The 22,762-nt window shown below is 35.6% G+C and overlaps 4 protein-coding genes across 9 annotated transcripts in view; 1 reads left to right on the forward strand and 3 right to left on the reverse strand.

Moving 5' to 3' along the window:
- The window catches only part of pip5k1ca (phosphatidylinositol-4-phosphate 5-kinase, type I, gamma a), a 28,601-nt gene extending 22,013 nt beyond the window's left edge, over positions 1–6,588 (reverse strand). The window contains exon 1 of one of the 3 annotated variants that reach the window (XM_058761022.1): positions 6,288–6,588. In XM_058761022.1, the coding sequence (XP_058617005.1) occupies positions 6,288–6,378 (91 nt within the window). In that variant the 5' untranslated portion in view covers positions 6,379–6,588. Of the gene's footprint in view, positions 1–6,275 lie in introns of all 3 variants that reach the window. The other 2 variants (XM_058761021.1, XM_058761023.1) reach the window with 2 other exon arrangements.
- A 1,674-nt stretch (positions 6,589–8,262) lies between these two features.
- Positions 8,263–13,483, reverse strand: gpx4a (glutathione peroxidase 4a). Of its 2 annotated transcripts, none has more exons than XM_058761028.1 (7): positions 13,340–13,483; positions 11,590–11,684; positions 10,318–10,462; positions 10,091–10,242; positions 8,939–8,963; positions 8,740–8,799; positions 8,263–8,624 (listed from the first exon to the last, which is right to left on the reverse strand). In XM_058761028.1, the coding sequence occupies exons 1-7, from the start codon at positions 13,403–13,405 to the stop codon at positions 8,592–8,594; spliced, it is 576 nt and encodes a 191-aa protein (XP_058617011.1). In that variant the 5' UTR covers positions 13,406–13,483; the 3' UTR covers positions 8,263–8,591. The 2 variants fall into 2 exon arrangements, with proteins under 2 accessions (XP_058617011.1, XP_058617012.1); XM_058761029.1 differs by lacking the exon at positions 13,340–13,483 and adding an exon at positions 11,871–12,026.
- Positions 13,484–14,042: 559 nt separating this feature from the next.
- polr2eb (RNA polymerase II, I and III subunit E, b) lies at positions 14,043–17,862 on the forward strand. Its single transcript, XM_058761030.1, has 8 exons — positions 14,043–14,226; positions 14,395–14,569; positions 14,676–14,791; positions 14,874–14,954; positions 16,681–16,739; positions 17,214–17,292; positions 17,384–17,460; positions 17,776–17,862. Exons 1-7 carry the CDS (start codon positions 14,170–14,172, stop codon positions 17,447–17,449), a joined length of 633 nt encoding a protein of 210 aa, XP_058617013.1. The 5' UTR covers positions 14,043–14,169; the 3' UTR covers positions 17,450–17,460; positions 17,776–17,862.
- Positions 17,863–18,201: 339 nt separating this feature from the next.
- arhgap45b (Rho GTPase activating protein 45b) overlaps positions 18,202–22,762 on the reverse strand; it is a 28,646-nt gene continuing 24,085 nt past the window's right edge. For 2 of the 3 annotated variants that reach the window (XM_058760729.1, XM_058760731.1), the window contains exons 18-23: positions 21,805–21,993; positions 21,596–21,733; positions 20,353–20,591; positions 20,023–20,260; positions 19,807–19,903; positions 18,202–18,798 (exon numbers count right to left, since the gene is read on the reverse strand). In XM_058760729.1, coding sequence (XP_058616712.1) covers positions 18,473–18,798; positions 19,807–19,903; positions 20,023–20,260; positions 20,353–20,591; positions 21,596–21,733; positions 21,805–21,993 — 1,227 coding nt within the window. In that variant the 3' untranslated portion in view covers positions 18,202–18,472. The remainder of the gene's footprint in view (positions 18,799–19,806; positions 19,904–20,022; positions 20,261–20,352; positions 20,592–21,595; positions 21,734–21,804; positions 21,994–22,762) is intronic. The other variant, XM_058760730.1, reaches the window with a different exon arrangement.

Genomic DNA, 22,762 nt, shown 5'->3' on the forward strand with positions numbered 1-22,762 from the left:
GGGGACATTTCCATGCCCCTAAACATGACGCAGCACAAAAAAAAAAAAAACGTGATTGGTTGCTTTACCTGTCAGTGATATGGCCTCTTTGGCGGTCCTTGGCCATTCAAAGCAGCCAAGGTTCCCAGACCTGGCTTCTGCCTTCAGTCTGAAGGTCTGACTACACAAGACTAGAGTTCGTCTGGAAGCAGATCAAGACTCTCTATTTCAGGGTCTCAATCCGCTTGTTTGGTGCACACCAGGGATCGAGTAGCAGTGTTTACACTTATTCAGGTGATCTGCACTAACAGAGCAATCACAAAGTAGTTTGTTTTAATCAAACCAAACCTGCCAAGTGTGAACACCCCCTAAGAGATTTGGGTCAGAAAGAAACCATCATGCAACCATATGGAAAACCATAGAAATCACGCAACTTTTGGTAAGTTTCCGTAAACAATGTTTTGTTAGGATGCCTTGAACACAAATGTGTCAAAGAAGGACTCTGCGTCCTTATGTGGAAGACGCCCTACTCCCTCTGAGGTGCCGATGGGATTGAGTGTCTTCCAGAACCCTGGTCTTGTCTGCAGGCTGGCCTATAAAAAGCTCAATCCTCTTCAGGGCATAAGCGAGGGGGGCAAGGAATACAGAGAGACACCATTATGCAATTCTTGCTTGTTTTCCATTTCCCACCGGAGCTTGAAAACTCCCAGCAGTCTGAGCTATTAAAATAACACGAGTATAGGAAATAGATGGAGTGTGCAGACAGGCCTGCCCTGTGTTGCAAAGTGATATTAGTGGGCACAACACTATACGGCTTTGAGTATAGCCTAGGGTTTGATTATGTATGCATCTCATGGGATGTTATTTGTATAAACCGAGAAAGCCATGTCTGGATTTCATAGATGCTCTAATTGTGTACATTTACTACCACCATCACATATAATGAAGTGGGTGCTTTAGACGGTCCACTTGGCGGTAATAACCTCAAAATTGATTTATAATTAACTTACAATAAAGATCTTTTCCTATCTTGGCCTTCATTGGTTCAGTGCTGCTCTTAATGAGCCGAGTAAGCCACTGAACTGAACAGCAACAGATATTTATCATTCAGACTGGGTGAAACGAGAGCAATAACTATATTACCATGTGCAAAAAGTATTATTACTGATCACATTTAAAGCTTTGAACAAACCTCTAACTGTAAGTATTAAACTCTAAAGTATCCACATTTTTATTTTTAACATTACAGTGTGCAAGGCTTTCCGTGTAAATTGCTTACAGTTATTATTTTTAAAGATTTATTTTTGCCTTTGTTATGATAAGACAGTGTAGAACAGACAGGAAGCAAGGTGGGAGAGAGAAGGGGCTGGGATCGGGAAAGGTCCTCAAGCCGGGTTCGAACTCGGGACGCCCATAGCGCAACAGCACTATATGTCGGCGCACTTGCCCACAAGGCTATTGGCGCCAACACTTCCAGTTAATTTAGCTTTAAAAACTGTCTATTATGCAAACTAGTATTTGTTATTATATTATTTTAATTTGTTATCATAATGATAATAAAAACAGTGATTGGTAGGAAAAATTGTTAATTGCACTATGAATAATTTCTTGACTTAATCTTCTTGTCGCATCGATTGGCATCTAAACTGGTATTTGTTATCATATTATTTAAGTTTATTATAAGAATCATAAATACGTTGGTAGCGCAATAATTTTCTAACTAATCTAAAGTCATGCACATTCGCAAGAATTTAAACTAAACTAAATAAAGTGGATTCAACTTTTCTAGACATACAAACACAATTTTCGCAACAATAAAACAATACAAAGAAAAGAAACAAATCACAAATTCTTATATTGAAGGCAGAACACGAGCCATCCATGTATTTATGGTATACTGGTGGATTTTGGCAAATTTTGGTATACTGCATTATGAAACAATGATGCCAATAAATGAGCAACAAAATACCAAAACAAACTATTCTTGTTTGAGGTCAATTTTGAGGTAAGAAGACATGTGACTGAATAACTCAACCCGAGAAGAAACAATTATTTTGCGATGTTGCAATTTTTGCATATTTGCAAATTAAATTCGCAAATTGCGAAAAAATGTCGCTCTAATTACCACCCAAATCATCCCTAGCAACTACACACTAACACCCTAGCATTGTGGCAGCGAGTTTTGCACATGAATGCATAATATATCGTTATTTTATTAATTATCGTCTGATTATAGAGACTTTTTTTTTTTTACTAGTATCGGCCAATTTTGAATATTCATCTGTGCATTAATTCTCCTATTTTGACATTTAGATTACCTTTGCCATCATCTAACACTCACTTAGAGTGAATCTTTAAAAACGCTAATAATTTTAAGCGCATGTAAAAATTTTGTTCCATCCTGTTGATATTTGTGTCATGTTCGGACAAAAACGCTGCTAAAGAACTCTTTTATACCTGTGACTCTGCAAACTTGAATCTGATTTTATGAACAAAACATAAAAACCCAAGAAAACAAGGGTGGATGATGGCGTCCAAATCACTTAAAGTGCGAAAATGACTCACAGAGCATCGTGAGACATGTGTCATGTGATTGCGTGCTCAATAGTCAGCATGTTTTCCCACACACAGGAGACGCCGGGGAGCAAACCAAAGAAAACAGGAGGATGCCGAGGCAGGAGACGCCAGCGCCAGGGGAATTCAGGGAGTGAACCGTCCCTGTTTGCATGCAGTTTTAGTGATTAAAAAGTAGACGATGAGACTGGAGCGCAAGACAGTATGTTGCATTAACTACGAGCCAATTGCGTTGACATTTATGGCTTTGAAAAACATTAACCACAATGCAGTTTGCAAAGCCTCCATGCATACACAAAAGAACAAATCTTGTCAACAATGAGCTGGAGAAAGGTCAATCTTAAGTACATACTGAACACAGGCACTTTATGGAGTGGATCACATTTTGTGCTCTTCAATAAGTCTCATAGAGTGGTTTTACAAGTATGATCTTATATTGATGTTTAATAACCCCCTCAAAAAATCTTTTTTGTCATGAAAAGATCATAGTTGGTTTGTGTGTATATCCATTTACATACTGATGTTAAAACCAGAGTAAAAACTGATTATTTGAACTGTAGCTTCTTGGGTTTACAGAATAAGGCGATTTTTGGTAAACAGCATATCATGCCTGTGAATGTGATCATTGACACCTCACACACAGATACATGACTAATTAAAAGAATAAAAAACACAAATGGAGAACTGGGAAGAAAAAAAAAAACAGTCTCTTAGAGGCAGAAACAAGAGTGTATTTGATAGATACAGTAACTGTTATGGAAGTGAAAATCTAAAATTATTATCACACATCAATCAAGCACAAGGCTTCTTTTTTTAATATATCAAATAAAATAAAAAAAATCAACTTTAAACCATGAAATAAACAGAAAACTTAAGGATTTTATTTATTTATTATTTTTTATTTTATTTAAGTTTAGGTAGATTTTACAAACAAATCAGCTTTACTTCAAGTCTTCATGTATAATGCATCATAAATGCATTCATAATGTACAGTGGGGCAAAAAAGTATTTAGTCAGCCACCAATTGTGCAAGTTCTCCCACTTAAAAAGATGAGAGAGGCCTGTAATTTTCATCATAGGTATACCTCAACTATGAGAGACAAAATGAGAAAAAAGAAATCCAGAAAATCACATTGTAAGATTTTTAAAGGATTTATTTGCAAATTATGGTGGAAAATAAGTATTTGGTCAATAACAAAATTTCATCTCAATACTTTGTTATATACCCTTTGTTGGCAATGACAGAGGTCAAACGTTTTCTGTAAGTCTTCACAAGGTTTTCACACACTGTTGCTGGTATTTTGGCCCATTCCTCCATGCAGATCTCCTCTAGAGCAGTAATGTTTTGGGGCTGTCGCTGGGCAACACAGACTCCAAAGATTTTCGATGGGGTTGAGATCTGGAGACTGGCTAGGCCACTCCAGGACCTTGAAATGCTTCTTACGAAGCCACTCCTTCGTTGCCCGGGCGGTGTGTTTGGGATCATTGTCATGCTGAAAGACCCAGCCACGTTTCATCTTCAATGCCCTTGCTGATGGAAGGAGGTTTTCACTCAAAATCTCACGATACATGGCCCCATTCATTCTTTTGTTTACACGGATCAGTCGTCCTGGTCCCTTTGCAGAAAAACAGCCCCAAAGCATGATGTTTCCACCCCCATGCTTCACAGTAGGTATGGTGTTCTTTGGATGCAACTCAGCATTCTTTCTCCTCCAAATACGACAAGTTGAGTTTTTACCAAAATGTTCTATTTTGGTTTCATCTGATTCTCCCAATCCTCTTCTGGATTATCCAAATGCTCTCTAGCAAACTTCAGACGGGCCGGACATGTACTGGCATAAGCAGGGGGACATGTTTGGCACTGCAGGATTTGAGTCCCTGGCGGCGCAGTGTGTTACTGATGGTAGCCTTTGTTACTTTGGTCCCAGCTCTCTGCAGGTCATTCACTAGGTCCCCCGTGTGGTTCTGGGATTTTTGCTCACAGTTCTTGTGATCATTTTGACCCCACGGGGTGAGATCTTGCATGGAGCCCCAGATCGAGGGAGATTATCAGTGGTCTTGTATGTCTTCCATTTTCTAATAATTGCTCCCACAGTTGATTTCTTCACACCAAGCTGCTTACCTATTGCAGATTCAGTCTTCCCAGCCTGGTGCAGGTCTACAATTTTGTTTCTGGTGTCCTTTAACAGCTCTTTGGTCTTGGCCATGGTGGAGTTTGGAGTTGGACTGTTTGAGGTTGTGGACAGGTGTCTTTTATACTGATAACGAGTTCAAACAGATGTAATTAATACAGGTAACGAGTGGAGGACAGAGGAGCCTCTTAAAGAAGAAGTTACAGGTCTGTGAGAGCCAGAAATCTTGCTTGTTTGTAGATGACCAAATACTTATTTTACCGAGGAATTTACCAATAAATTCTTTAAAAATCCTACAATGTGATTTTCTGGATTTTTTTTTCTCATTTTGTCTCTCATAGTTGAGGTATACCTATGATGAACATTACAGGCCTCTCTCATCTTTTTAAGTGGGAGAACTTGAACAATTGGTGGCTGACTAAATACTTTTTTGCCCCACTGTACATGTAATGTACTAATGTAACATTATATATTTTCATAAATAATTGTAACCAAAATTAAAAGCCATTATAATATTTGCATATTCCTTGTTCGATCTGCAATTGGTTGTTTGTCAAATGTTTTAATGCATTATACTTTCTAAAGGTGTAATGATAAATATATAAGTATTATAATGTACAATAACTGACGTTAAAATTATTCATGAGCTCATACAATGCATTAAGATGCATTACTAAAATGTTTAAAAAAATACTTTTAATATAAAGGCTTCAAGTAAACTGTAACCAAAAAAGGTTATGATGTAAATTAACAAGAAATATTTAAGATTCTGCACCAACAACAAAAAAAATTGACAACTCTATCGTACAAAAGACCAAATTATTTTTTCTTCATTCTTATTTATTATTTGTCATTATAAAAATTAATAAAATATTATGTTTTACCATTATTAATAATTAGAAATTATTCAAATGAAAATAATACGTCATTGTATTACCACGGCACTCTTTTCTAAAAGTCATATTAGTGTTATAATATTTTTCTAAGACTTAATTGTACACACTCTAATAACTTAAAAAGGAAAAATGGCTCATGTCTGAATATTACAAATATTCAAAACAATGAAAACTTGCACCATACATGCATAATAGTAAAGTCCTATTTGACTGATCTAAGGAATCCTTTAGAAATCAAAACATTATTGTAATGTCATCTAATATCATCCTTTATGCATTCAATTGGCTAATGCTAAATATTTGATGGCATTTACACTAAACAAATGCAATACACCCTTTACCCCGTTTCTCACCTGAAACCCCCACTATCCCATCTGTCATCTGCCCAGTGTCCCTGCTGAAGGCTAGCTCGCTGAATCTGGTTTGAGACTGGCTGTCACACCATCCGCCTGACAACATGCCCATAAAACTGTATATTTATTAATGCACATTGACTCTGGCAGCATGTGAACCCTAATAATCTGATGCTTGTATAATAAATCTCATGCATCAGTGTCCAAATCCATGCATGAATGCTAGTTTTGCTAGCTCTATCCATGTGAATCCCAACCACCTATGAATAAATCAGATGAGATTGCATGAACCCATGTCTTTCTTAACCCGTCTTTCGAATCAAAATCAAGTTGTTGTTTACCCGAGTCCATACCGTCCGCGTCCTCGGATGCTGCTGCCCCGGATAACGGACTCCCATCCCCGGCCTCAGACAGGCTGGCCGCCCCTTCAGCCGCCGCTTCCATTCAATATCCCGGGATGAATCCTCCGAGCGCTGTCAACCGATGATCGCCAATATTTCAAAACATACACCGCTTTTCCTCTCAGTGTGTATGGATGTGATTAGCTGACAAAAAAATAAGGTGGGAGATTGAGGACTGTCCCTGTGCGTCGCGGTCCTCCTGCTCTCCTCTGAGCTGTCATGCACAGGGCAGGGATGTTCGATTCGCGGATGAATCGTTCGTTTGAACAGATTGAATTGAACCGATTCGCTAGGAGACTCGCAAATCATTTTGAGCTGGGGCTGGGGCCTGTTTCATAAAACAAGTTGATCAAATAAACCAGGTTTATTTCAGTTAGTCTGACTTATTGTCAGTTGATCAGTTTCAAAGTAAGTCAGAATAACTGAAATAAGCCTGGTAAACTTGTTTTATGAAACAGCCCCCTGGTTTTGCTGTGTGTTTGTCAGCAGAGGTGGTTTACTTGTTACTAGAAATCAAGAAAGAAATTATGACAGATATTCTGAAAGCATTTTACACTACTTGCGAGATGGATTTTAGCCGTTTTACAGCGTTACTGTAACCAAAGTGGTATTTGGGCGAAAAGAACAAACACACTGTTGACACTATAACCAAACCAAATATCTAATGAAATATAACCATAGTGATAAACAGCGAGCTTTTCCCGTCATTAACAAAACGAACACGATGGCTATCAAAACAGCTGACCGTTTGAACCGGTTCATTGAACCGAAACGAATGAGTCGATTCGTCGAGATGAATCGCACTTCCAAACGCTTACACAGGAGCTGCTGAGTGTTTGGATGAGGCTGCTGCTGCTCTCTGTTGGTGAATCTTCATTAATACACGTCGGAAGAAATGTTTAACATGTAATTTGGTAAATTATAATATAATATAATAATCCCAAAAGTGTTGTTTTCGTTGTTAGTTTGTTCCCACAAAATATAAATTAATGAAAAATAGCAATAATGTTTCATGAATCGGTAACACTTTACAATAAGGTTCATTAGTTAAACATTAGTTAATGTATTAACTAACATGAACTAACCATGAGCAATACATTTGTTACTGTATTTACTAATCTTCGCTAACGTTAGTTAATAAAAAATACAGATGTTCATTGTTAGTTCACAGTGCATTACCTAATGTTAACAAGATTTTAATAATGTATGAAATTAACATTAACAAAGATTAATAAACGCTGTATAAGTGCAGTTCATTATTAGTTCATGTTAACTAATGTAGTTAACTAATGAACCTTATTGTAAAGTGTTACCCATGAATCTGCAGTGAATTATCCTTTTGTATTAAATGAAGCAGTGAGCATATATAAATAATAAATAACAAATATTATTTATTTGTGTGTGTACATATAGTGTGTTTATAATATAAATATTATTATGAGAATTATATTAATATTTATTATTATATCAATGTTGATTTTACAGTTTTACTGGGCAATCATTATATAAAATATTTCAAGCTCACTTCAGGGTTATTATAGTTAACTAAAACCATAAAAAAATAATAATAATAAAATAAAAATACTTGAAATAAAATAAACATTAACTGAAATAATAATTTAAAAAATTACTTATTTTATTCCAGCTAACTGCCAAAGCAACATTTATATTTCTTTATTTAGTTTAACTTTATGCACTCAAATGACTAAAACTTAAAATAAAAATGAATTAAAATACTAATAAAGGCATATATTAAAAAAAAAAAAAAAAAATCTTTAACTGAATGAAAATGAAAAATATGAAAATAAAAACTAATTCAAAATAGTAAAAAATAATTTTAAAAAAATAAAATAAAAACACTACAATAGTACCTCAATGATACTAAAATAATGCTGGCTCACTGATATCAACAAAACACCAACAAATATTCAAATTAATCTTTTTGCATTTATTAAGAAATTTTACACTATGAGAACATGTTCAGTTCTAAATAAATGTGCATATTTTCATTTCAAAGCAGAGGGGTAGTTAAAGCAGCGGGGGTCTCTCTCCAGACTGATGCTGGGCACTGATGATGCTCTCAGGAGGGGTTGCACGCCAAATGCATCAGGTCTGTTCTTTCCTCAAGACGGGTTTCCAAACAAACCATCATTAGTCCATGAGAGGACATCACTGATACCCAGCGGTCAGTCGGGGAGAATGAAGAGGGGCGGCAGGGCAGCGTGCGGTAATTTGACAGTCAGTTAATGATGCTCCTTAGAGATATTTAGGCAGATCCTTCTCCACCACCTGAAAGAGAAATATTTAACAAAACATATTTTGTATGCCAATATCACTGTGATAATTAGATACTGTAGCTAATTTTAAACCTGATTAAAATACAATCAAAGATTATACAACTTACGCTTGGATCCTGTAATGGGGAGTATCTCTTCACAACCTGGCCTTCACGGTTAATAAGGAACTGAAAAGAAAACAAAAATTGATAGCAAATTAAACTATTTTAATCATACTAATAATTAGTAAGCAAGTATTCATATTTAAAATACAAGATTTAATTCATAATATGCTTTTGGAGAAATTCAAAGGGAAAATGCACAAACCTTAGTGAAATTCCATTTGATGCCACTATAATGGAATAAAAACAACAGTCAATTGATATTTAAACAGTTTTTTAGAGTGCAGCTCTATTAAAGGTATAGTTCACCCAAAAATTAAAATTTGATAAATTTATTCACGCTCAGGCCATCCAAGATTTGGAGAAATTTAGCATTACATCACTTGCTCACCAATGGATCCTCTGCAGTGAATGGGTGCCATCAGAACGAGAGTCCAAATAGCTGATAAAAACATCACAATAATCCACACGACTCCAATCCATAATTTAACATCTTGTGAAGCGAAAAGCTTTGTTTTTGTAATAAACAAATCCATCTTTAGGATGTTTTGACTTTAAACCATTGCTTCTGGCCATAATTCCAGTCCATAATCCATAATAATGCTTCCTCCAGTGAAAAAGTCCATCCCCTCTCACCTCAAAATCCACCAACATATTTGTTTAGAACTGTTTTAAATGGTGCTCGATCTATGCAGATTTCTTTCCTGATTCAGATGAGATGACTTCTTCACTGGAGAAAGCGGTTTTATGAATAAAGGACTTCTTTTTCTCTAACAAACACGCAGCTTTTCACACGAGACGTTAATCGATGGACTGGAGTCGGATGGATAACTGATGTTTTTATCAGTTGTTTGGACGCTCATTCTGACGGCACCCATTCACTGCAGAGGATCCATTGGTGAGCAAGCGATTTAATGCTAAATTTCTCCAAATCTGTTTGTGATGAAGAAATAAACTCGTCTACATCTTAGACGGCCTGAGTACCAGCAATTTTTCCTTTAAAGGGATAGTTCATCCAAAAATGAAAATTCGATCATATTTACTTATACTCATGTCGGTCCAAATTTTCTTCTGTTAAAAATAAAAGAATATCATTCTGAAGAATGCTGAAAATAACCAAACAGTTTCTGTTCCCATGACCTTTCATTATATGGACAATAAAACAATGGGAGTCAATGGGAACGGAAACTGTTTGGTTACCAACATTCTTTAGAATATCTTATTTTAAGTTCCACAGAAGAATGAGTAACAGATTTTTTGGCTGGACCATCCATTGAATCTATTTAGCTGATATCAAATAAGCATTTATTTCCACAGAATTTACAAGTCAACTAAGTCAAATTATCTGGCAACCCACTTTCCAAGGAATCCTTTCCCATCTGGTTGTTCCTTCAGCCACTTCCACAGAGGGTGCGCGGAGTCGCCGTTCACGTCAATCTTACTGAACATATCAAAGTGCGCGTTGTAAGACTTGGCGAATTCCTTGATTTGGGAATCTGTTCCTGGTTCCTGAACAAAAACGTAATATTAAATCACAGTATTTATTAGCTTTAAGAGCATTAAACATGTTTTTGCCCCCCATACCTGACGTCCAAACTGGTTGGATGGGAAGCCCAGGATGCTTAAACCTCTCTCAGCGTACTTGGCGTGCATTTCTGCAAACTGAGAGTAGTTTACCGGGGTTTTGCCTCACTTTGAGGCAACATTAGTGATGATAACAACTTTCCCCCTAAAATGTACAGTAAATTAGATTTGGTTAGAGTTACAAATTGATTGACACTAAAGCAATGCTGTGTCAGACAACCGTACAGGCTGAGGATACTGTAACACACTACCAGACTTATGCAGAAATATGTGAATAAACGAATAAAAACAATATGCGTTTTAAAATAGTCTCAAAATATGAAACATGTTTGATATCCTCTGATTGGATATATTCTTAGTCTGTTCCCATCATATATTACACGATTTTCTGTGAAATCTACAGAAGCCTATTTCTGCCACATAAAAAAAAAAAAAAAAAAATCATGCTTTGGTAATCATAATTTTGACATAAAACGTGGAAATTATGAGATACTCGCAGTTAAGAGATTAAAAGTCAACATTATGATTTAATAATTATGAGATACTCAAAATTCTGAGATAAAGCCATAATTAAGACAATTTTAAACTATGACATGCTAAGTTATAAATATGAGAAAAAGCCAAAATTTAGATTTTGAGTCCTAACTGAGAACAAAAATCTAATTTATAAAATACCAAGTCATCATTATTAGATAAAAAGTCAAAATAAGATCAAATAAATAAGATAAAGCTGCAATTCTGACATGTATGCCTGAAATTATGAGACAAAAAGATAATTATGAAAAGTAAAAAAAACACTTTTTAAAAACTTTTTCTCTTATAATCTTGACTTTTTGTCATATTTGACATTCTCTCTCAATAGTTTTTTGTAATAATTTCAGTTTTTCAAATTTGTCAATTATGATCTAGTATGTCATAATTTTGCCATATATCGTAATTATTACTTTTTATATCATAATTCAACTTTTTATGCCTATAATATGAATATTCACTTTTTGTAATAATTATGACTCTCATAATTTTGTCTTTTTATGTTATAAGTAAAACTTAGTATGTCAATTTTTCTTATGACTTTTTATCTCAATTGTGATTCGCCAAAGTTGTTGTGGAAATGGGCTTCCATAGAAATATATCGACTCCGACAGCCCAAAATCCGCAGACGGGCTCGGACTTTTGCTAACTAGCATTGACTCCTCTAGACTGCAAGTCCACTGTGATGTTTTTCATACTTGAACAAACAGGTTTTATGACATGCTGATTTCCATCTCTCACCTGTATTTTTCCAGGGAAACTTCATTGCCGTCTATATCCGTGGCAGTGAATTCATAAATGGATTTGGCCAACTGCCAGTCCTCTAGCTGTGCAGACTGAAAATAAAAACATGCTGGCGTAAGCAAATAGGAGTGATTTGAATACATATACACATATAAAGAATAAAAACATTGTTAGAAACACCTTCAAACAAATAGTAGATACAAATCTCTATATTTAAATTCCAGCCAGTAAGCCATTCACACATTTTAAAATAATGGGCTTTTAAGAGCATTTCTTACCATTGTCTGCAACACTAGGGAGAAAACGACAGCGGACCCTAAGAAACGCATGACTGCCTTTCAGTACAAACTACTGAAACGGCAGGCAGCGTATTAGATCAAATCCTCTTAAAGCGCCCAAATCTCCAGAACACTGAAAACCGCGCATATATATAGGGCTCCAAATAAATATTAACTGGACTCCAAGGCTGTTTTTTCCTCATAGGCTGATTTTTATTTATTTTTTGCTGACTGCAGACTTGAAGCTTGTTTACATGTGGGGTATTTGACGGTAACTCCTATTGAGGTCAAAGGTCACTGGGTGACGATCTTACACAACTGAGAAAGCTGATAGCTTGTGTGTGTTGGCACTTGGTCCACATACCAGATAAGTTGCTAATGTATGCATTATATAAATTTTACTGCTTCTAAAGGTGACTAGAATAGCAAACGCATGATATTGAGTAGGCATTGCATTCAAGAATGGATTCATGAAATGAAATAATAGCCTAATAACAAATGAAACAATGTTTTGACTCAAACTAATTGCAGTAAAATAGTCATGAATATATACCAAGTCATAATTCCTGATGAAAAAAAAAAAGTTTAAATTATGAGATACTAAGTCATAATTATGAGATAAAGCCAATATTAATGACATAAAAATTCCAAACTATGACACACTAAATTACGAGAGAAAGTCAAAATTATAATAAAGAAAATCTATTATTATGGCATGAAAGTTTGAAATTGAGATCATTTTGATGAAATTGAGATTATGTCATAAGACTAAAGGCAAGTCATTATTTTTTGTCATAAATATTATTTTCCTCACAATTTCGACATTTTCTCTCAATCGATTTGTCCTCAATGTCATTTAGTTTTGTCTCATAAATTTGACTTTTTAAATCATTTAAACTTTATGTCATAATTAGCTGTCTTAGTAGTATTTTGGCATTTGTTCATGCCATTTTTGGACACTTACCACGGTTATGCAAAGTTTTTGGACATGATGTTCTTTTAGGAAACATGTAGTGTAATAGTATTTATTTTATATATCAAATTACCATAAATATTACGATTTTATACGTGATCCTTTTGTAAAATATATGTAGGCCTAATGGATACAAAAATATAAAATTATCCAATACATGTTTCAACGAAAAAAATGTCTATTACTAAGCAGATCTTATGAAACCAAATTTCTTCTAATGTATGCAACAACAATAAAAAAGTTATTACATTAGATTATTATTGTTGCTGCGCATTATTTATATAGGCTAACGGAAAAACTGAACTACGATTATGGAAGAATGAGACACAAAGACTAAAGACCAAAGAAACTAGACCTCATCTTGCACAATAGGACTGATTGTGTAAACCGACGATAAATCATTTGCAAAACCCCCGTAATTATGCAGCACATAACCTCATAATTACGTAATATGATTCGCAAATTTATGTTACAGGAGTATTTAACTTTACAATACCATTGCACCAATGACCCCACTGCTCGATAAAGCCCCGAACAGCAAGAAACGATGGATAAAAGCCATTTTCTTATCTTCTCGCTTTGTAAAGTCCAGCAGATATATACAACTCTTCCATGAACACTTCCTTTGAGTCGATTGTTTTGAGTGAATCAGTTGAACCGGTACACAGAGCGATTCGTTCATGCAGCGTTTCTCAAGTAAACACCACGATTCGTAACGACACATGAAATTACAATAAACTCCCGTATACGTAATTAATAAAACCCTGTAATAACAGCAATGTGTGTCTCCGTGCTTTATTTGAAGGTTTTAAAGAATGTAATATGCTCTAAATATTAGAGACGACAAAGGAATCACTGAATCTTTTTGTGAATCGGTTCTTTGATACGAACTGCTCGAAAGAACCAATTTGCTGAAATCACACGCACTTCCCACATATTATTCCAGATAATCGGAACCGTTTCTAGAACGTTGCGCAACCTCCCCCATTCCTTATTTGTTTTCAAACTAAATCAATAACGGTAAATTATATAAGATGATTTGTAACTTATTAACCACCTATTTTAAATTCGCATTTATTTTAAATATCATCAACACAACACAGTTTATTCATTGAAAGCGGATAGCAAACGCTTATGTATTAAAAAAATAATAAAATAAAATGATATATACCGGTATATATTGCACATGCGAAATCAAAGTGCGCACTGCGGCGTAACGTCTGACGTCACATACACGCGCCGGCAGCAACGGGACCCAAACGTGGAGTAAAAGTATCGAATAAACGGTCTGTTTTGATCGTAATATTTTCCTCTTTTTAGCGCGATATGGATGACGAGGAAGAGACATACAGACTATGGAAAATTAGAAAAACTATAATGCAGGTAAATTAAAGGCCATATAACTTGTTTAAATGCTGCGAGGACAGTTTATTGTGATGCTCATTCGGATCCGCAGGAGTTTCGTTATTTATGATCTCCTAACACACAGTACGCATCCAAATAAGAGAAATATGCTATTACGTCCTTATAATATCCATCTTTATCTTTCAGCTTTGTCACGATCGTGGTTATTTGGTAACGCAAGATGAACTGGATCAGACTCTCGATGAGTTCAGAAACCAGTTTGGAGACAAACCCAGCGAAGGTCGACCGCGACGAACCGATCTCACGGTGCTGGTCGCCCACAACGACGATCCGACCGACCAGATGTTTGTGTTCTTCCCTGGTAAGATGCATCTTCAACGACAAGCCCAGCTCCTGTTTAACTCATCCGTTACGAAGTGTTGAGGAACGCTTGTAACATGAGATATCTACCGTGCTCTTGCTTTCAGAGGAACCAAAGGTGGGCATCAAGACCATAAAGATGTATTGTCAGCGTATGCAAGAAGAAAACATCACCAGGGCCATCATTGTAGTCCAGATGGGCATGACGCCCTCCGCCAAACAGGTGACACAAGCATATACACTTACATTTAGAGGAGCATTAACTAAATAAGACATTTAAATTGTGTTTGTCTTTTAAATTTCAGTCTCTGGTAGACATGGCGCCTAAGTACATACTTGAGCAGTTTCTTCAGCAGGAGCTTCTAATCAACATTACCGAACACGAGGTGAGGACGTTGCATTCAATCAGACTGTTTACAAGATTTAAAGGCCGTTCACACAAAGTTCACACCAACTGACAATAAGAGCCGGCTTCAGGGGTGTCGTCTGCAGCTTTTTAAAGTCAGGCTGATTCTGATTGGCTGTCAGTGTTTTTATATAGTCGTCAAAGCAAAAATTATTTAGACACCAGATATAATTTTTGATATTTTTTTTACTAGTGGGTGCAGGACACTATAGTTCATTTATGTAAGTGAGGATAGCAAAATAAAGTAAAATGTTCCGTTTTTTCCCCGACATAAAAATAAAGGGGATTTAATATTGATAATAACAATGAAGACATTGTATGATTATTCCTTAAAGATAAGGTTTTAATAGTTTTAGTAGTAGTAGCCTATTACGTTCTGCCCAATGTCTTCAAGTGAAACCGAACTTTTATTTTGACGGGTTGCCTTGAATACCTTTACATTTCTGTGTATATGCTACGAGGATAGTTTTTCTCAAATGAAACGGTCAAATGCTCATGAAGTGACTGTCAGAGCAGTTCTGGAGATGTTGTTCATGTATTTATGTCCTCATTTAGTGAGACGACAGACGTTAATATCACCGCAAGCGTCGCGCGCTTCTGTATGAGTAAACAAACCCGCGCGTCTGCGCCATACATTAACACAGAGACACACAGAAGTCATATTTCCTAAAATAATGGTAGGGGAAACACTGAATTCATTACATGCCTTTCTATCAAAGTTATCTGACATTTAATCGAGATGAATTTGTTCTGACACAGCTGAACTCTGAGTTCTTGTCATATTTTATGACCATTTTCTAAACTATAGCAAATGTGAGAAATGTCTGAATAAATTTTGGTTAGACTGTAAATCAGCTAAAAGTAAAATAGTTCAGATTCCAACTCTGTGCTAAAATCGTAACGATAACTATGAAGTTTTGGTAATTGTTCTATTTCTGTGAAAATATATATGGTGGTCCACATTACAACTATAATTAGGAATATCATTCGTATGACTAAGAAAGTTTTTTTTTCTCCAACTGATAGACGATAAAAACATTGACAGCCAATCAGAATCCACCTGAGTTCGTGCTCTTATAATAACATCATGGTGTGGGTGTTGTAGCTCTTTTAAAGCCCAAAACACACTGCACGATTTTCGGCTGTCCCTGACGAAAGACTGGCATCGTGGAAGAATCGTGGAGATTTCTGTGATCATGGCTCCTGAGAGACTATGAGTGAGAGAGGTTCGAAGACAGCCTGCGATACAGCATGATCATCGCAGTGTGTTTGCTGCTACGACCCACATTTACCGACCAGCCAATAAAAACGCGACATGGCGCTAAAATATAAAGCTCAAGCTCTTGTTCCTTCATCTTCGCCACTTCCACTTTTTTTCAGCGCACACAAAACTACAACTGCAAAGTGTGATTTATCATGCTCTTTTTGTTTACAACTCGCGCATGCTGATGACGTTTATTCTTCCATAGTAATGTAGCGTACGAGTCAATGTGTCGTCATCGTACAGTCTACACGCGCGTCGTAGCCAAGTTCATCAGATCCACGTCACAGTGATTTTATAGGATTGCTAAAATCGTGCAGCGTGTCTTGGGTTTATAGCATTTTAGATATTTAATGACTCATAATTTGGCTATTTACAGCAAAATGCTAATATTACACGTTTTAATGTTATTTGCACAATAATTATGTGTTTTTATTTCTTTCAGCTTGTTCCAGAGCACATAGTCATGACTAAAGAGGAAGTGACCGAGTTGCTGGCACGATAGTATCCTTTGAGGTTTTGGTTGAAGTTTATAGCAGTGTTAGTTTAGTAACAATGATACAGTTATAGCTTTTATTCATGTTTTCAGTTTGTTTTTTTCTCATTTAAAATTTGTGGCTTTTTATCAATTCAATTTTAGTTATGTTAAATGAAAATGAGAAAAGTTGCCCTGGCACCTAGATTTTACTTCAGTTGAAGGGATAGTTAACACAAAAATTAAAGTCGTCACCATTTACTCACCCTTATGTTGTTCTTAACCTGTATGAGTTTCTTTCTTCGGTTGACCACAAAATAAGATATTTTGAAGAATTGGTAACCAAACAGTTGACGGTAGCCATTGAAAAAAAAAATATATGTAAGTGAATGCCTGTTTGTTTTTTTTAAAGTTTACTATAACCCTGATTTATTGGATGGTTTACTGTAGTAGTAGCATCTCTAGTTGGTGCTTTAGTTTAGCCTTAACCAGCTCCTCTCCAGTAAACTAAAGGAAAGCCAGCTTCCCAGAATTCAAGCCGGGGATCCTGTTGCCCGTTACTTTGGCTTAAAGAGAGGCCAGGTAGGAACTCGAATATGTATTTTCGTCTTATTTTGACATCTCTAAAAATCTTTAGTTTGAGTGTTCAAGTAACTTGTGGCATGTTCTTCAGGTTGTTAAGATCATCAGACCGAGTGAAACTGCTGGACGGTACATCACATACAGACTGGTCCAGTAATGCTTAATGAAGTCAGTATTTCTGTTGTAGTTCACTGGAGTATTTATTTAACGCTTAGAAATTGCATATTGGTTAAATCTGAAGATTCGTATTGCTGTTGTTCCTTGTAATTAATTCCTCAGCATATATATATATATATATATCAACAATTCAAGATGCAAATCTGTGAAGTAGTGTTATTTCAGTATCATTTCTATATTGTCTTTAGTACATAGTTTTGAATTAGTTTTTTTTCCCTTGTTTTTAAGTGTCATTTTAATGCCTTCACAACTTCAACGTTAATATTTTTAAGGAATTAATGATTTGTTTCCTCTTTTGTTTGACAGATTTTAACTCTTCTCCAACTGCTGAAAGTGAACACGGGCTGAATTTCCTTTACTTTTTTTAAACTAATAAATATGATTTTGCTATTCTGGCTCTCCTTGTGTCATTTTATTTGACAACTTTCCATATGAAAAACGCTGTTCGTTTGGTCCCAAATGAGCTGTGAACACAAGCCTGAAAGTAAAGAAAGCACAAGCACTCACCTTTTTCTTTCTGAAAGCCATTGTTGTGATGAAGGGGAAAAAAAAAAAAGGGAAGATGACCTAGATGCGTGTGCAAATACACACTAACCAACCAAACGCTTTATACAGCAACAATTCTAGTTAACTTCATCCTCATTGGCTCCCATGTTGTCTGACAACATGCACTTAAATCTGATTTGCATGTAACCATGACATTAGTTTGCATTGGCTGTAAACTAATACTGATTATTTTGAAAATCACTCTTTTATTATTAAAAGACAAGCACAAACATGTAAAATTTAACAAGTGAGAGATAACACTTCATGTAAGATGATTTCATAAGAAAACAATGCATGATGACACAGGAAACGTACCACTGTTTTGGTAAAATAAAGCTAAAAAACATTTAAGAATATAAATTTTTGCAGGATTCTAAGCGGAATTATTTTAAATATTAAAATGCATCTTTAAAAAAATAACACTGTACGTCACAGACAAACCCTGGCTGTGGTGAACTCAGAGAGTGAGTGTTGTTGTGTTGTTGTTGTTACTCTGATTGATATTTAACGCCGCCAGCGAGCTTGCTGCCGCTTCCTCTGGTTCGTCTAACTCGGGCGGCTCGCTCTCAGGGAGGGCAGGGGGGTCAATGTCGTTTGAGCTGGAGGGACACTGCAGGTTCACGAGGAGGACGGGTGGTCTCATTTGGGTTTCGGTGGTCAAATCGAGCGCCTGGTCTGTGGGACTGGGGGGCTGAAGCTCGCCTCTGGCCCGTTCCTCATCTGCTTCTGAATCTGAGTCCAGACTGTGTTCCAGAGAACCAGGTGTTCCTGTTGAACTTTCTGCTGACACATGACAGATCGTTATACTTATATAAAAAAAAAAAAATATATATATATATATATATACACACACACACATACACACACATACTAAATGTATTATAATTAATTTGATTTTAAAAAACTAATTCCAATGAGTAGTTTTGCAGTCAATGTATGAAAATGATAAGAAAAATATGAATGTCAAATAAAACTAAACACCTACTTAAATGGAGTATAAAAATACAAAATAAATTTTTTAAAAATTAAAATAATGGTGATATTTAAATATTAATTTTACATTTACATTAATATATTTGTATGTATATTAAAACTAATCTGAAAGGCAGAGTATTGAATACAAAATAAAAATAAAAATAAAAAGTTAAAATATTAAAAGAAATGGTGATATTTATGTAAACAACATTGACGGATATAAATTAATATGTACAGTAATATGAAAGGCAAATAACTCAAATGAAAAACTACCTACAAAATGAATTTCAAATATTTTAAAATAATGATATTTAACTATTAATTTTATATTTGTATGAATACACATGTATATTAAAGGCAAAAATAAAACTAAAATACAACAGAAATACAATATAAACTACAAAATTTCTAATATTTTAAATATTACAATGGTGAATTTATTTATATATAAATATATTCATATAAATAAGTTAATATGCATTTTAAGTACATTTAATATGAAAGGCTAATAAATAAAATGAAAAATTAATACAAAGTACAAAAATACTAATATTTATGTGCGCGTGTAATAAGGCAAACAAAAAGTGAAAAACTAACAAATGAGTATAAAGATATTTTAAAATAGAAAATGACGATATTTATATAAAATGTATATTAAATAAGAGTAAACTGATACGAGTTCACTCAAAACATGAAATGCATAACATTTAAAATATCAAAAGATAATAAATATATATATATATACACACATACACACATACACAATGCATTTGAAGAATGTAAACCAATAATATTAGGAATAAAAGTCTGTAATACCATGGCCCTCTAACTTGTCAGACTCTGCAGTGCCAGGTTCATCTGCGACTCCTTGTTCATCATTCAAACAGTGTTCTTCTCCATCAATGCTGCTTTCCTGCACAGACCAAAACATCACATTTGTTCTGCGTTAACGGTTTAACCAGTTAACCTCTTATTAAAACGCACCGCCTGCACAACATGAGAGATTTTATCTACTGTGTATGAATCTCAAACCTGCTGCAGGGACTGTGTGCGGGAGGTGATAGCGCTTGCAGGCCGGCTGGAGTCCGAATGGAAAATGGCAGGATAAAACACAATGAGGGTCTCCACTATGCGGGCCTGATATGGGTAATCCACCAGAGACGACAGGGACACTGTGGCCCCTGAGGGCCGGGGCCGCATCAGTGAGGGGCCAAACACGATGCCCAGATTACTCGGGCTCATCTTATTGTCATCTTCCAGTTCTGCAATTCTGAAAACAGAAAGACATCAACCAAATAATCAGTGTTTAATAAACACACAGAGTTTGGCAGAGTCAGTCTATAAACCCTGAAATCTTTGCACCTTCTCAGGTGACGCGCTATGTAGCGCAGAGTGGCTGTGTTTGGTTTGGGCAGCTCTTTGAGGAGATTCTTGAGTCTCTCCACAAGGGCCAAGAGTTCTGGGTCTGTCTCAGGGCCGAGGTCCACCAGGTCGGGCCCTTTGCCTGTCTCGGCTCCCTCTGGACCCACTACAGCCAGGCTTTCCTTCGCCAGACCCATCAGACTGTTGTAGAGACGGAAGGGCATGATTGGCTCTGGAAGCTGAGGAAGAGACAGAAATACAAAATGAGGATGTAACCACTGACTTTGGTGAACATATGAGGATATGAAAGCCACTGCTAACAATGAAAGCACCTTAGTCACAGGGGACAAGTTAAAGGATTTGAAAAAAAAAAAAAAAAAAAAAAGTGTTGTAATATTAAAAACTGAAAATCTTTTATTTTTATATAAATGCATTTATAATTTGGGTGAGTGCAAAAATCCCCCCCAAAATAAATAATTATAATTATATGCATTAATATAACTGAAAATTAAAATACAACATAATATACAAAATATTAATAAATTAGTTACATTTGGGGAACCCAAAAATGCTAACTGTTAATTTTGTATTAATAATAAGCAAAGCAATATAAAAATGTAATTATCAAATATTAATAATTTTACTACTAACTGCTAATTACTACAAAATAATTATAATTTATACTTACAAAAATGCAAATTCTGTTATTTTCCTACATTTTTATACACAATTCTGTTTTATCAAAAGTTGAGTATATTATTAAACTATTGTTATTTAAATTTGGGTAAACTCAAATGCAAATTCTGTTGTATTTTCATTATTTATATAATTACATAATATACAAACCCCCAAAATACCATTTTATGCAATATTATGTTCCATGATTTTGCTAAAATGTACATAATTTTAAAAAGTTATTTATTATTGTTATTTATAATTAACTTTTTATTTCATTTAAAGTTAAATGAAAATATTAATACATTTATTTGGGTTATTTGAGTGAACAGAATTTGCATTTGTAGGGTTATGATGATGTATTAATATAATCATAATTTAGATTTATAAAGTAATTTAATACAACAATATATAAAATAATAAATTAGATTAATAAATACAATATATTATTAAATTAGTTACATTAAGTGAACCAAAAATGCAGACTGTTAAAATTTTCATATAATAGAATATTCAAAACCCAAAAATGACATTTTCACGATATTGTCCTGATGCAGTGGTGGCTCACCTGCCGTAGGTAAAGCTTCAGTACGTTGCTGATGTCGTGTGGCGAGGACTGGGACAGCTCCACCAGCTCTTTGCCGTTCTCAAACGCCTGGCACAGCTTCTCCACCCGCGTCTTCACCCCATTCACGCGATAAATACCCTGACAGAGAGGAGGACCATCAGCACAATCCTGAATTTCCATTGGCCGAGACCTGCTGGATCTGAACGTACCTTCATTCTCAGCGCTCTTCTCTCGATCTCGCCGATGCACTTCTTGATGATGAAGGGGATGCCGTCGGGACTGTTGCCGGACACCTGCAAGAAATCCTGCCCGAACAGCTGAAGGCGACCCTGGAGCTTCTTGTGGCCGCACTGAATGGCCAAAGTCTCCAAGCAGCGCTTGTGACAGGACAGGAAACACTGCGAAGAGCAAACCAGACGTTGAAAAAAAACAACAAAAAAAAAACGTTCTGTAATTACTCACCCTCATGAAGTTCCAAACCCGTAAGACCTTCGTTCATCTTCAGAACACAAAGTAAGATATTTCTGATGAAATCCAAGAGCTTTCTGACCCTGTATAGACAGCAAGGACCCGAACGATCACAGGCTCAGAAACGTAGCAAGGAGATCGTGAAAATAATCCATGCTGAAGCTACGAGAATACTTTGTGCACAAAGATAACAAAAATAACGACTTTATTCAAGAATTCGTCTCCTCTGTAAATGACCCATGCAACGTATGTACAGTATGTGGATACTCTGTTTACATTCAGAACAAAGTGTAAACAACGTATCCACATACATATGTTGCATATGTCATTTACTTATGTGATACTCTCCAAAATGGCGCTAAAGGGTGACGCGGAGGAGACAAATTCTTGAATAAAGTCGTTATTTGTGTTTTCTTTGCACACAAAAAGTATTCTCGTAGCTTTGTAAACTTACGGTTGAACCACTGATGTCACATGGACTATTTTACTGATCTCCTTGCTACGTTTCTGAGCCTTGATCGTGTTAGGATCCTTGCCGTCTATGGAGGGTCAGAAAGCTCTCAGATTTCATCAAAAATATCTTAATTTGTCTTCTGAAGATGAAAGAAGGTCTTACGGGTTTGGAATGACATGGGGGTAATTAATGACAGAATTTTCATTTTTGGGTGAACTATCCCTTTAATAACGAGGCCCAAGTGC

Source organism: Onychostoma macrolepis, chromosome 22, assembly GCF_012432095.1.
Source record: "Onychostoma macrolepis isolate SWU-2019 chromosome 22, ASM1243209v1, whole genome shotgun sequence".
Taxonomy (NCBI): domain Eukaryota; kingdom Metazoa; phylum Chordata; class Actinopteri; order Cypriniformes; family Cyprinidae; genus Onychostoma; species Onychostoma macrolepis.

Coding starts and splice junctions, on each gene's coding strand:
- polr2eb (XM_058761030.1), top strand. CDS start 14,170: ATGGATGACGAGGAAGAGACATACAGACTATGGAAAATTAGAAAAACT. Junction 14,792..14,873: donor TGACGCCCTCCGCCAAACAG/GTGACACAAGCA, acceptor TTTAAATTTCAG/TCTCTGGTAGACATGGCGCC. Junction 17,293..17,383: donor TTGGCTTAAAGAGAGGCCAG/GTAGGAACTCGA, acceptor CATGTTCTTCAG/GTTGTTAAGATCATCAGACC.